Source organism: Nannobrachium achirus (assembly GCF_963921795.1).
Source record: "Nannobrachium achirus genome assembly, chromosome: 10".
Classification (NCBI taxonomy): Eukaryota; Metazoa; Chordata; class Actinopteri; order Myctophiformes; family Myctophidae; genus Nannobrachium; species Nannobrachium achirus.
This window is the reverse complement of record NC_137819.1, coordinates 53,477,424-53,492,793: the sequence shown is the minus strand read 5'-3', so window position 1 is coordinate 53,492,793 and position 15,370 is coordinate 53,477,424. Positions and strand designations below refer to the sequence as shown.

Here is a 15,370-nt window from a genome sequence, read left to right as displayed (position 1 = left end):
ACAGGTATTGGCTAAAACCATTCGATGTTACAGGACAAGCACAAAGTTTCCAGAATTGTATACAGTAGTGGCTAAAAGTATTGGCACCCTTGCATTTGTTTAAAAAAAACACACACACACACACACACACACAATCGTCTAGATCCCCAAATTATTTTGGAGGGTCCCAGATGATTAACTTAATGTGAAACATTGTTTTCTCACTCAGCAATAAACAAACCAACGTAAAGTTTAATTGTGTAGAGGGTATATGCACATTTTTTATTTCTAACTGTTTATGATGTGAGAGGTGCTCCTGGAAGGAGCTAAGCTCCAACATCTGACTTTGTCTGGGGACATGAAGTGTGGCCTATACATCTGGACGCTTAATGAAATGAACTCAAATAGCACTGCTCACTTCACACTAGGTGTGATTTGTTAAACTATGGTAACATTTCCTTAGTTCACACCTCATTAAAGAAAGAGGTTTTGCTGTTGTTAGTTTGGACTCTCTCCTGTGACCAATGCGGTGTGGTTAAACCTGTCAGGATCAACCTCCACCAGCATAGGTCCCAGAGTCACTGAATCACTAAGCCTCTCCACCACGGCAAGGTCACAGCAAAAGGAGAGGAAGGTGGCCCTTAAAAGGGACGTTTGGGGGGGTGCAGGAGGGTCTTGGATCTCACATGTTCAGTCACCCAAGAGAGACTTGGAGTAGAACCATTGCTCCTACACTTGGAAAGGAGTCAGCTTAGGTGGTTCCGGCATCTACTGTAGTACGGATGCCCCCCGAGCGCCTTCCTAGGAAGGTCCTTGATGCACGTCCCATTGGGAAGAGACCCTGTGGTGGATCAAATAATAAGGTTTATATTATCTCCAAATCTGGAAATCTCATTCCATTGAAGATGGATGGATGGATACATTAGTACATTGGGTACATCCTCCATGTTGCGTGGAACATGAGCGGTGAACTTGAACCATTCATTTGAACTGGTCGGTCCTGTGAAAGTGAGCAAAGTGATTTGTTCAGAATGTTCACTGAAATGAAAGGGCTCGCTAAGAGAGAGTATATTATTGAAATAGCTAAAATAGCAAATAGCTAAAATAGCAGATCTACAAGCTCACAAATATTGCGTCGCAATATGTACCCTCTGATTTGAATCTGAAAGGCCTTTGTAAATACAGCCACAGGTGAGAAGTCAATGTAGTCAATGAGTTGCTCTGCCTTTACTACAACCAGTGTTATATTTGTAATATTTTATTTTATGTAAATTTATCCGGCAAGAATATATGTAGGCCTATAGCTATTGACATGTTAATAAATAATACACAGCTCTATATATGGGTGGGTGACGTGACGTAACGTTTTCGCTGTCCTCGGTGTCAAACATGTATAAATAAAAAATATATTTGTCAAAAACCTTCTGAATATTGTGCAGGACATTAAGCTTTATGTGAACTTACTCAAGATTAAAACATTTCATTCCTCATTTCTTCAGAATCTTCAACCAAACATGGCAAAACTCATATGGTGTGACTGTCCTGACCTTGTTTCTCAAAGTGGGAACTTGAATAAAACTAAGAAAAAGAAATGCTAAAAATCATTTGAAAATGAATTTAGGCTAAAAAAAATGTCTATTTTGAGCCTATATCTTTTCAAAGTCAAAGCATAATGTTTTCAGTCATTTCTGATCAAAAATATTTTGTCCCCCAACCCAAAATCATTTGGTGTGACACTAGTTTGGAAAAATTAAACAGGCAATTATTTGGACACCTATTGGCTAGAGAGGTCCTTCTTCTGTAAGGCTATTCAGCACTCCCAGCACAACTGCAAGACAGGTGTCTGAGGTGAGTTATGATTTTAACATTTTCATGAAATGCCATCTTGTTGAAACGTTGACAAACTCACCATTCTGGATGTCTTTTGGTGTGACACCTTTTCTTTAAAAAAAGCTTAAGTTATTTGAAGTTTTGGTCATATTTCCATGTAGATCTAGGCTGCTTTGTTATAGCTAGCATGCTGTTAGCATGCTAATGTGTACATAGTAGCCTCAAGGTAAACCTAAATGGAGAAAACAGTAATATGGTGTGACACTTAATCATATGGTGTGACATGTCTGCTTGTCACACCATATGACTTGACTGTCACACCATATGATTTATACTGTATTTAACTACAGATATAACAACAAATAACAAAGTTCCATGTTTCTTTTGTACATTTAAACATTTGTTTTAAACATTTTTACATAAAATGTAATTTAGCTTCATTCAGTGATACTTCAAATTCATCAGACAGAGCAGAAACCCCTTCACAGAAACCTTAACATATTGTTTCAATCTAAACAATATTTTCTCTTTGTCTTAAACTATACATTCCATTTTCTTTTGTCAGCTGGAAAATGACAAGTGCTGAGAGAACGAGAAAGTACAGGGAGAAACTAAACAATGACCCAGCAAGGAGAGAGGAGCCAAAGGGGCGAGACTGCATTTTCTACGAAGAGCAGGAGGTTGTCTGTGGCATAGCAGAACCGCAACAAGGCAGCCGGTTTGCTACCCTCACCAAATACGACTGGCTGATGTACAATACAGTCTAAATGTATAATCTAATCTGATCTAATACTTTTGTACTTTGACTCACTGGACTGGACAGTGGACAGTGTTAAGGTAGGACCCGAGACAAAACTAGCGAAAATAGCTGATCTACAAGCTCTCAACACGTTGTGCTGCGAGAGCTTGTAGATCAGCTATTTTCAGAGTTGCGCAACCCAGCACTCTTTAGCTAGTGGAGATGTGGTGTAATGTCATGATTCCTAATTACATTTGTTCAACACAAAATGCTGTGTTCAAGTTCAGGAGACTTCGGAAAAAAGCAATTTACCTGAATGCTGAGTTCTGTTTCCACTAATTGGTGTTAATAAAATGTTGCCTTCAATGCCTTGGCTCCAAGTGTGGCTATGCGCCTTATTGTCCCTTTAGGATCCTTCTGCCGTGGGCCGGCAGAAGACTTAGGTGTGCGTAGCATTCCTGTGCACATCCTCATCATCCATCTACTACTACAATTCTTTCTTATCCCATGTTAAAGCCCTACAATAATATCCTGTTCAGAAATATTAAGGCCATGTTATCCTGGGTAATTGTTTAATCAATCAGTAAAGTTCAGTACTCACTAATAGGTAGGTTAAAACACAGTTTGCTTTGACACATGAAGATATGATCATACGGTGTGACACTAAATCATTTGGTGTGACATTCCAAATAGTGAGAAATCATACCTTTATTAATGATTAAACCAAAAAAATGTTTATGGATTACATAGAGAATATTATCAGGAAGAGTCACAAATATTTGTGTAATTTTAGAGAAAGTTTTGACAGAATACATTTAAAATATGTTGTAAGATCATGAACATGGGCCTCACACAGAGTGTCGATTATGAAAAAAATATACAGATATAATTAATTTTCAAAAAACTATAGTGGATCACTGGTTAGTTATGATAAAGGACTTTGATAAAGTGAGTAACTTAAGAAAGATGTACTCCATTTTCATTTTATGAACAATTATTTTCATGTCACACCATATGACGATTTTAGGCACAAGTACAACAAACTGCTGAATAAAGTCTGATTCCAATAAAATATCTAAAAACAAAATGTATTTCCATAAGGTTGAGAGTGAGTAGAACAAAAGTAAATAACTTTTATGCCTGCAATTTAAAGTTTTTTTAAAAACACATTTTTTGGGGCGTCACGTCACTGACCCATAAGCAGATCACCAGAAAACAGTGTTGGATCAAAGCCAGCATTAATTGGGAAATGGTCTGAAGTAGGCTCAGACTTGTTCATTCAAGTCCACAGGTGAACCATTATCGGTCCAAGACTGCTGTGATTCCATAACGTATCAACTTGAAAGCAGTGAATCTTCACAACAATAAACACGATTATGTCCTAAAATATAATTATGTGCAGATAATGTGCACGTTTGAAATGGCATAAACAGTCTGGCATTCATGATAACGTAAAGGAGACAACCCATGAAGAATTTAGAACACTGGGGTTATACTGGCATCTAGTGGCACTTCTATGTGTAACACCGAGATTAAGTTTTGGATACATCTAATTAATTATCGTGGTCATTATATGGTCAACAAACGCTGCATCGCCGGGGAAAAAAACTGCAAAAGCGGTAACGGATGATTTGACGGTGCGATGGATGCATATGAGGACACTTGACACGCAGTCTATAATAATGAGGACGTCGTCTCATTCATCGTTATCTTAAGGCATTTTTAGTTGTATTATTTATTTGGCCATGAATTCCTTGAGAAAGCTCGTCCATCTGTCGGCACTGCTGAGCCAGGTCTGGTGGTGGGGGGTCGTGCTGCCGAGCCCTACCGACGAGGGTGCGCTCCGGACCGGGCACGGAGGCCACGGCGAACCCGGTCACAAGGAACCGCATCATAAGGACTCATACAGCACGTTCGCCTCCGAGTTCCTTGAATCTAGATATCTGTCAGATGACGGTGAGAATCTTATTCCAGCATGAAGAAGTGTCTTTAGACAGGATCAATTTTCAGAAAATCAGAACCCCGAAGGCATTTTGCGAATATTTATTATATACAACTGTTCTAGGGGTATTAAGGGATGCTGAATCCAAATTTGCTGTATATAATGCTCAAAAATGTTCCTAAATGGCTCAAAATTGACAAATCCAACATGGCCGCCACTGCAAGGCTGAAACTATTTAAGTACAAATCTTTTTGACTAAACAAGGTAGAAACTTGAACTAAATGTGTTTTTCTAGGTTAGCCTACATGGGGAATTTGAAATTCTATCCTAATTTTAGATCAGACGTGAATAAATGGCTTGAAACTCATACTGTACATGTATAGCAGAAAAGGTTCATTATTGATGCATAATTCGTCAAACAGAAACAAAAGCAGGATGAACCATGGTTTTATTCATCAAAACTCTTTTGATTTAGATTTTTCTATCAACAAGTCATATATGCAAATTATATATAGTATTCCACTTTCAACAGGGAAACAGGGGAAGGGCTTCTCTCCCCACACACACCCATTGTAACTTCAAACTCCATTTTAACAATTCATTAAAAATACCCATTATTTTTTCTGGTGTCTCATTCTACCCTCCTAATACGTGAGCAGGCCGTGTTTTTTTCCATAACCTTTTTTTCATTTATTTTTATTCAAATTAAATAAAACAAATATATATTAAAAAAATTAAAAATGTTATTGAAAAAACACGACCTGCTTACATATTAGGAGGGTAATATGAGTCACCAGAAAAAAAATAATGGGTGTTTTTAATAATCTATCATGGTTAAAATGAATTTTGAAGTTACAATGGGTGTCTGTGGGGAGAGGCCGAGGGCCTGGTAACATTTACATCAAATATCTAAATATTGAATCAAGTAAATTAAAAACTGGTCAGGGTGTTCATAAAAGCCTGATTAGACGATAAAATTACCAAAAGTTTTTTGAAAGTAAAATATCCCTTTAATATGAAGATAGGCTACATTAATTTAGCCTATTTAGTCATCAATATTTCGAGCAGATCTCATAGGTATCTTGCAGCTGCATGCAACCAATTCCACTTTTCCTGAATAGAATAGAATGGATTAAAATATAATATAATAGTATTTTAACATATCAATAAAAGTAAATGTACATGGGAATACTTGTGTATTGTGGCAGCTTATTCACAGTCTTCCAGTATTCCGGCAAGTGTTGAGTTTTTTGCAGTTGCATGCTTCCATACATGCCATATGACTCTTTATGGATAGAATAGAAGAGAAGGGGATACAACGTTTATAGCCAACACAAGTACATCAGGGTAGGGTTCATCAATCTGTCAACATCTAGAGTCTAGAGAGTATGCAGTCTAGTAGGCTGATATTCTCTAAAATGTCCAAATCCCTTTAGTACAATCTATTATACATACATACCTGCAGCTGCAGCGTTGGCTGAGGCACTCCTTTGTACACCCACATGAAGTGAACTCCCTGCAGGCTTTGGGCATAGGTGGCAGAGAGAGTAGCCGTGGCACTAACTGGCCTTCCTTGATCATCCATCCCATTTCCTCCACTGGAGGAAGATCGGGGTGTGGCAGGTGAGCTTGATTCCATATAGTTGCTTGATGGTGTGCACGCATGATATGGAACCTCACAGCATCTGTGGTTTTGCAGAATAACTTTACTTGTGCTTTGTTGCATGAATCAGGCACACCATAGATCTTACAAATGAATCTTTCTGATGATGTCACGATATCTTGTGTGAAAGGGCCCTTCCCAAGGCCAGCAAGATCAGTGTGATTCGAACACCTGCCAGGCTGTCTTCTTTCCGTGGCCGCTGAACTGAGACTGTCACATCCATGGGCATGGAAGGCAAGGAGTGTGTCCAGTTGATCCTCAGACAGTATCCTGTGAATTTCATGCACTGGGAAAAACTTTGGGTCCTTTGATATCCCAGCTTTCATGTAGACATGGGTACATCTGATTTTGTCAAAGTGAGCAAGCAGTAGTAGAAGCACCTCTGTGTCACGTGCTGACACGACTACTGTTTCCATCAGTGCATGGATACAGTGAAGGATCAGTCCTGTATCAGCTTCCTCGTGGACACTCCTTGCCTGCCATGCCCTTACTGGATGTGACAGTGTGTCTCAGTTCAGTGGCCACGGAAAGAAGAGAGCCTGGCAGGTGTTCGAACAACATCACACTGATCTTGCTGGCCTTCGGAAGGGCCCTTTCACAGAAGATATCGTGACATCATCAGAAAGATTCATTTGTAAGATCTATGGTGTGCCTGACGTTGATTCATGCAACAAAGCACAAGTAAAGTTATTCTGCAAAGGTCGTCCCCAAGAGACTCTGCCACCAACCACAGATGCTGTGAGGTTCCATATCATGCGTGCACACCATCAAGCAGCTATATGGAATCAAGCTCACCTGCCACACCCCGATCTTCCTCCAGTGGAGGAAATGGGATGGATGATCAAGGAAGGCCAGTTAGTGCCACAGCTACTCTCCCTGCCACCTATGCCCAAAGCCTGCAGGGAGTTCACTTCATGTGGGTGTACAAAGGAGTGCCTCAGCCAACGCTGCAGCTGCAGGTATATATGTAAAATAGATTGTACTAATGGGATTTGGTAATTTTAGAGAATATCAGCCTACTAGACTGCATACTCTAGACTCTTAGATGTTGACAGATTGATGAACCCTACCCTGATGTACTTGTGCTGGCTATAAACGTTGCAAAAAATTCAACACTTGCCGGAACACTGAGGAAGACTGTGAATAAGCTGCCACAGTAAGGATTACAGTAAGAAGTATTCCCATGTACATTTACTTTTATTGATATGGTAAAATACTATTATATTATATTATAATCCATTCTATTCTATTCAGGAAAAGTGGAATTGGATGCATGCAGCGGCAAGATACCTATGACATCTGCTCGAAATATTGATGACTATATATAGATGCCCCCCAGGCGCCCACATGGAAGGATTAAATCTCCGAACTGGCCTGGGAACGCCTCGGTATACTCCCAGAGGGAGTGGAGGAAGTTGCTCAGGATAAGGAAATCTGGAAGTCTCAGTTGGAACTGTTACCCCCGCGACCCGATTCCGGATAAGCGGTTGAAGATGGAAGGATGGATGGATGGATGGATGGATGGATGGATGGATGATAGCAAAATCTAAATCAAAAGAGTTTTGATGAATAAAACCATGGTTCATCCTGCTTTTGTTTCTGTTTGACGAATTATGCATCAATAACGAACCTTTTCTGCTATAAATGTATGAGTTTCAAGCCATGTATTCACGTCTGATCTAAAATCAGGATAGAATTTCAAATTCCCCATGTAGGCTAACCTAGAAAAACACATTTAGTTCAAGTTTCTACCTTGTTTAGTCAAAAAGATTTGCACTTAAATAGATTTCCACCTTGCAGTGGCGGCCATGTTGGATTTGTCAATTTTGAGCCTTTTAGGAACATTTTTGAGCATTATATACAGCACATTTGGATTCAGCATCCCTTAATACCCCTAGAACAGTTGTATATAATAAATATTCGCAAAATGCCTTCGGGACTTTATACAAGCACATTTTCAGAAATTCTACCTTGTCTACTTGTCTAGCTGTATCTGTAGGCTATAGGCTATGTGACGATTTGAGCAAAGTATTCTCTTTAAGATTTCATTTCAAGATGCAATAGCCGACATGTTTTTAGTATCTGTGTTGAACTGCAGTAGACTATACATTTTACAGGGATAGACTGTAAGCCATTGGGGTTGGTCGGTATCAACTGAGGGGATTAATGCTCATAGTGATTTTTGTCATGGTATACATGTCTAGAGTTAGAAAATATGTGATAGCCTTGCACCAGAGGTAGCTTTATGGGTGCTATCATGCATTTTATTGTATAACACTAGGCGAAAATTACTTGGGTCAATATATGAAAACATGCTACTTAACCCCCCTATATAAAAGGTTTTTCAACTAGTTCTGGTACCTCTAGGCATGCTTAAGAACACACTAAACATGTAGGAATTTATGTCTTATAAAGCCATCATTTTCAAGATGGCGTCCAAGATGGCTGCTTGGAGCTTAAATAGCGTTATGATACTGTTCAACCTATAGAAAGGTGGTGTTGGTTATCTAACCCAAGGTTTTAGGGTTCAATGAATGTGGCTGAATCAGTGAAATTACCATCAGTTAATTATTTATTGCCAAATCCATTGTATTGCAATGATCCAATGATGAGGTGATTCATATGGGGGGCATAGGTGTAGATTACAGTTATATATTCAATTGCCATTCAGTCTTAGGTCTATGTGCTAAAGGTCAGGTGAAGCCGGCATCATAGTCGCCTTGGCGGTGGAAGGCTTTACACCGCGGCGTAGTCTTTTCGAGTCTTTTTGAGTCATGAAACTACAACGTTACATCATTCCTCCCGGTGGAGAGCTTTCCCAACACATCTCTCTGTTTTTACTATCAGACAGACAGGCTCTGACAGACAGGCACTGATTGGTCGACCTGAACCGGTCTTGCGTCTGAACCAGAGGGAGGCGGGGTAAAGGACTTCACCGTGGGCCCCGTGACTATGATGTCCTGCACTTATTTTCTGACTTGAGGTGGAAAGCTTTCCACCTCAAATTTGCGGTGGATAGGTCTCCACCGTACACTCTGATAGGGCTTTAAGGTCTCTCACATCTTATTACTCCTTATCCAGGTGTCCAAGCAGGCAGCAGCTATGGTCACTGGTTGACATGTAGAGTGTACACCTCACGATTGACATGTTAAGCCTCTATCAGAGTCCAGGGTGAAGAGCTATTCACTTCACCGCGGTGTAGTTTTCTAGCTATCACCTAAAATTACATAACAAAGCCTAGGTGATAGCTATAGGAAACTACAACGCGGTGAAGTGAATAGCTCTTCACCTGGACTCTGATAGAGGCTTTATACAGTCATTCCTCAGCTGCATTGCAATACTGTTTCAAAGTTCAGTGCTGGAAATGCATGTGTTTGCATATGGAGGGCTGATAAATAAGAAATAAAGATAAAAGAAAGATGAACTTTCACTAAAAATATAAAAGAATAGGAATCCGGAGATGATGCAGGTAGTCGTTCCTTTCAGCATTTATTCAGAGTAAGTTCAAAAAGCATAGTCCAGGATAGCATAGAATCAAGTAGAAAAGGACACAAGGTCCTAAAAGCACTGACCTCGCCTCACGGCGGCCAGGCTCAACTGAGTCCCTCATGTCAATTTAGTGTCAGGTTAAATACAGTAGGAATACACAAATCATGGTCTACTCAGACAGACAAATGGTTCAAACAGGAGGTAAGACTTGATCAAAGGACAACAATTGATTAAGAGAAGTTTACATCTATGTGTGACATCCTCAGGCCAGTCACAGCAGATTGCAGAGTAACAGATGGTCTGGAGTAGGCTAGTTCAAATATTAACAAACTATAGTGTTACAATTTAGCCTAGATCATATCGTGTGTAGCATATTAATATAAATCAAAATACATACATTTGTTTAAACAGAAACCTATTTATCAAGGGCTGACAGGCAAGTTCAGTGGTAATAGTCTTGTGTGTATCAGCTGCACTCTGATGGATAGGCTACTCCATTTAGTCATGATGAGGCAGACATCACAAAGACTTCCTAAATTCCTATGAACCTGATGCAGCCATCTCTGGAACCTCATCCTTACATCCTTACTGTGTGCCAGTCAGGAGGTTGAAGGCCAGGAGGATGTGGTGGGTGGACTTTCTGATCCTGATTATGAGTTGGAGAATACAGATGTAGTTGCAAAAGATACATATTGCCATGTTATTATATAATGTTATTATTATTATTATTATTATTAATGCCAGTTCTGTCATGCCAATGACAGTTTTCACAAACACTGTATTAAGTGAAAGATGAATATTCATCAAGTTGTTTCTATTTGTTGTTCTCCCAGAGGTCAAATGTTACCTTGACCTGACCTTTAACATGTGAGGTATGGATTCTACACATATGAAAACCAAGAAATTAGAGTACCCAGGTATTCTATACTAAGACAAGTGGATCAAATAGTGGGCATTTTGGATAATTTCTTACACACTTGCACTATATTTTGTTTGATGTAATGTAGTCACTACACTACAGTACACTATGTTGTCACTGCCTGTAATAGATACCATTTCTAGAGATGCTACTTTTAACAACTTTTATGAAAAACATATAGTCTGAGCTTTATCCTTGCCATTCTTCAAAGACAGAGCATCAATACTAAGGGAGAATCATCGGTTTGAAGTAGAATGCTTAATTTGGATTTTGAAAACTGTGTTTTGGCATGTGATTATAGATGAAGTGATAACACACAGAAAGCTACCTCAGATGCAAGGCTCTCGCATATTTCCTAGTCCTAGGGATGTATACCTTCCCAAAAGTCAATATGAGAATCATTCCCTTCCAGATGGTACCGATGACCCCAAATCTGGGGCCATGGCGTATTATGTCATAATTAGTCACTATATGTCACTGCCTGTAGCCCTGTAATAGAGAACAATTCTAGATATGCAAATTTTAACCACCTTACTGGACAATATATATAGTCTGAACTTTATCCCAACCATCTTTCAAAGAGATTGGATGAATAATAAGAGAGAACCATCAATTTGAAGTAGAATGTTCCATTCGGATTTTGAAAAGTTTTTTTGCATGTTATTATAAATGGAGTGATAACACACAGAAAGCTACCACAGATGCAAGGCTATCACATTTTTCCTAATACTAGGGATGTATACCTTCACAAAAATCACTATGAGAATCGTTCCCCCCAGATGGTACCGATGACCAAACAACGTGGAGCCATGGTTCACAGAGGATTATGTCATAATTATAGTCACTATGTTGTCACTGCCTGTAATAAAAAACAATTATAGATATGCAAATGTTAACAACATTAGTGAAGAATATATAGTCTGAGCTTTATCCCAACCATTTTTCAAAGAGATGGGGTCAATATTAAGAGAGAACCATCAGTTTGAAGTAGAATGTTCCATTCGGATTTTGAAAACTGTGTTTTGGCATGTGGTTATAAAAGGAGTGATAACACACAAAAAGCTACCTCCACTGCAAGGCTATCACATTTTTCCTAGTACTAGGGGTGTATACCTTCCCAAAAATCACTATGAGAATTAATCCCCCCAGATGATACCGATGACCCCATATGTACGTTGCTAGCTGACGGTCTAGGACCGATCTATGGGGTTGGCGTTTTTGGTTATGAATGTGCTGAAGGTAGCAAATACAACAGGCTTTCAGCACCCAGGCCAGCTCCCTGCTAGTAGCAGATGATGACCTCCCCCCTCCTCTGTTTATCATGCCTCTTTGCTCTCTCTACAACACGCACGCACGCACGCACGCACGCACACCAGAGTCCAGGGTGAAGAGCTATTCACTTCACCGCGGTGTAGTTTTCTAGCTATCACCTAAAATTACATAACAAAGCCTAGGTGATAGCTAGGTAACTAAGGGCTGCATCAGGTTAGCAAAATATGCTCTTATCTCTGTCTCTCATTCTCCTTTTCTCTATATCCGGCTCCCCTCTCCTTCCTATGTAGTAATACAGGGCTCTTGCTTGTCCAGCTGTAGTGGAGTGTCAACTCTTTGTGATGCCCACTCTTTTTTAGTGCCTATAGTCTTCCCCCAAAAATGGTGCCCAGGTTTCCCTAGTGCCCACCCTTCCTGTATTCGTCTTGTTCCATTGGTTTGACGACTTTGCAGTTTAAGTGGTCAACCTTTGTTGGTATAATCAGTTGTATAAGTACACATGTTGTTGTGTATTATGTCCAGGTATGGGAAGCCAGGATGTGATGCCGAGTCATGTGACTACTTTCTGAGTTACCGTCGCATTGGGACAGATGTGGAGTACGAGCTGAGTGCAGACACAGATGGATGGGTGGCTGTAGGCTTCTCCTCTGACAAGAAGATGGTGAGCAGCTTTGCATCATGAGACTCACCACACAATGAAATCTTCTTTTCTTATTTAACTTAAAGAGCATACACTTACACACGTAACCACATGAACCCTAATTTAACTATTCTGGTATTCAGTGAAAACTCGTTATAAGCTTGTAGATCTGTTATTTCAATGAGGATATGGTGTAGAGGGGGGGAAAAGGAACGGGGGAAAGTACAGACCCCTGGGGGACTCCGGTCAACAAAGTATAGGGTTTAATTAGTTTTAGTTTAGTTTAGTTTATTAGCACATCATATAAAACATGTAACATTATATACATGGGAAAATACAGTGCGAGGAAAGGAAGAAGACATAGTAGTGTGGTTGCCCAAACAGGGCAACCACACTATAGTACTTGTCCAACTTTATTATTCAATAAAGAGCAGAGCAGGTGACACGGTTAACCTGAACAGACTGGTGAGGAAAGCAGGCTCTGTTGTTGGGTCCTCTCTGCAGGGGGTGGAGGAAGTAACCAGAGTGCGTACAGCGAGGAAGCTAGATTCCATTTTGGAGAACTCCTCTCACCCCCTCCATCTGGAGATCACCAGTTACTGGAGTAAGAGAGGAAACGACCGCTTTGCCTACCCAGGACGGAGATGTGAGAGACTAGGAAAATCTTTTGTACCGGCCGCCCTTAAGCTGTACAACGAGACACATAACGGACGAGTGAAAAGGACTTCCTTCCTAACCTAGACTGACGGAACTATTGCTGTATTGACTTTACAACTGAATTTCCCCCTTGGGATAATAAAGGTATCTATCTATCTATCTATCTATTCAAGAGAGTGACCAAAAGTTTGACGCGCTACTCCTCACAAATATCCTCCTCACAAACCTCCTCGCTATATGTCAAATCGACCGGCTTCATCGGGAATCATGCGGAACCATTTCTGTAGAGAAAAGTTGTATAGTTTAATTGATGTTAATTTATTAGTGAATTCGTTTTCCCCATTGACTTATACCGGTATATCCATATCCATATATGGAGCTATATCCATCTAAGTAATGATCCAGTCGTCTTCATGTATGGCTATCAAGGGTTTGATGAGGACAGTGTTGTGATCTTCATATATGGAGATCCAGGTGATGATAGTCAGCTCCATATATGGAGAGAGAGACACACGAAATTAAACTTTTCCCAAATATGGAGATGACTGACATAGATGTCTGACATCATAGACCACATGAGACTGACACAGTATGTACATGGGCATTCCAAGATATGGGCTTAATATTGATGACATCAGGGATCTCCATGTATGGGCATTAAAGGGACAAGGACGAAATGGTTTAGCACACACACTCAAATAGGGACAAGGACTGATAGATACAGAGATATTTATTTGCTAGTGTGTCACGGCAACCACACTTGCAATTTCCAATTGCCACTTTCTAGTCTATATCAATGTGCCTTTCCTTCTTGATGGACTGAAGAGAACCATCCGTTACAAAATGTTTTTAGCATTCATTTCCATTTCTTTGTATGCATTGTTTTATGTGTTAGCAACCACCTACTTCGCCAACAAAGTCATTCTGAATCTGGTGTTTCAAATGTTTTTTTTTTCTTCTTCTTCTTTTTCTCATTATTAAATAATAATAATGTTATTTATTTATTTTATTATCTTGAATATAATTCCACTCTCTTCCTCAGGGAGGCGATGATGTCATGGGCTGTGTACATGACGATAATGGGCGTGTGAGGATCCATCACTTCTACAATGTGGGCCAGTGGGCCAAGGAGATCAAGAGGAACCCGGCCAGGGACGAGGAGGGCATCTTTGAGAACAACCGGGTGACCTGCCGCTTCAAACGACCACTATACGTACCCAGAGAGGAGACACTGGTGGACCTGCACCTGTCATGGTACTACCTGTTTGCCTGGGGACCGGCTATACAAGGTGTGTAACTAGTCGTTGCCCATTCGAACATATGCACTGCGAATTATGTGCAGAGTTTGGGTGTGCACAGTATGTGAGGGATTGAATGTAGGAGTCTCAGAAGTAATGTTGGAGACGTATCAGTGATTTCAGTCATCTCCATATTTGGGTGATGTTTCAGCATGTGGCTGTTACCATGGCGGAGATGCATGCGCAGTACAGGCGGCAGTATGATGTCAGTTATCTCCAAATGTGGACACTGTTTTGTATCAGTGATGTCATGTGGGTAAATCAGACAGCTATCGGACAGACAGACATTTAGTAAATTAATAGTTAGATAAAATGGACCCAATCAACCTGAAAACTTGAAATGAATACTGGGGACACTGTATTGTGCATTTTTGCTGTTCACTTTATACAAATCTAAGCTGCTTATTTTCCATTTTCTTACAGTATGTCGTCTTACCTTTGCCAACAGGTTCCATCACAAGGCATGACATCGACGCTCCCCCCGTCAGCGACCACATGATCAGTATTTATAAGTACGAGGACATCTTCATGCCCTCAACGGCCTACCAGACCTTCAACTCTCCCTTCTGCCTGCTCCTCATCGTAGCCCTCACCTTCTACCTGCTGATGGGAACACCTTAACCCGTCAGCCGTCACTGGAAGACATTTGATAGAGGAGAGGAGAGGAGAGAAGAGAAGAGAAGAGAAGAGAAGAGAAGAGAAGAGAAGAGGAGAGGAGAGGAGAGGAGAGGAGAGGAGAGGAGAGGAGAGGAGAGAAGAGAAGAGAAGAGACAGCAATAAGTGTATTTACCGTTTCTAACTAATTACACAGCCTCCATCAAATACACAATTTGCACAGGACACAAGACTACGTAAACGAAACAATAGATATATGGATTATACCGAACCAAGGTTTGGTTTTGCAGTACATTCACATAAAGGTACAATAGAATAGTGGCATTA

At 40.3% G+C, this 15,370-nt stretch overlaps 1 protein-coding gene across 1 annotated transcript; it reads left to right on the top strand.

Moving 5' to 3' along the window:
* Positions 1 to 4,293: 4,293 nt before the first annotated feature.
* On the top strand, positions 4,294 to 15,049 carry LOC308293155 (DOMON domain-containing protein FRRS1L-like; the record flags this gene model as incomplete). Its single annotated transcript, XM_080735590.1, has 5 exons — positions 4,294 to 4,504; positions 9,909 to 9,930; positions 12,356 to 12,494; positions 14,173 to 14,419; positions 14,877 to 15,049. The coding sequence occupies 5 exons, from the start codon at positions 4,294 to 4,296 to the stop codon at positions 15,047 to 15,049; spliced, it is 792 nt and encodes a 263-aa protein (XP_080591716.1).
* Positions 15,050 to 15,370: the final 321 nt, after the last annotated feature.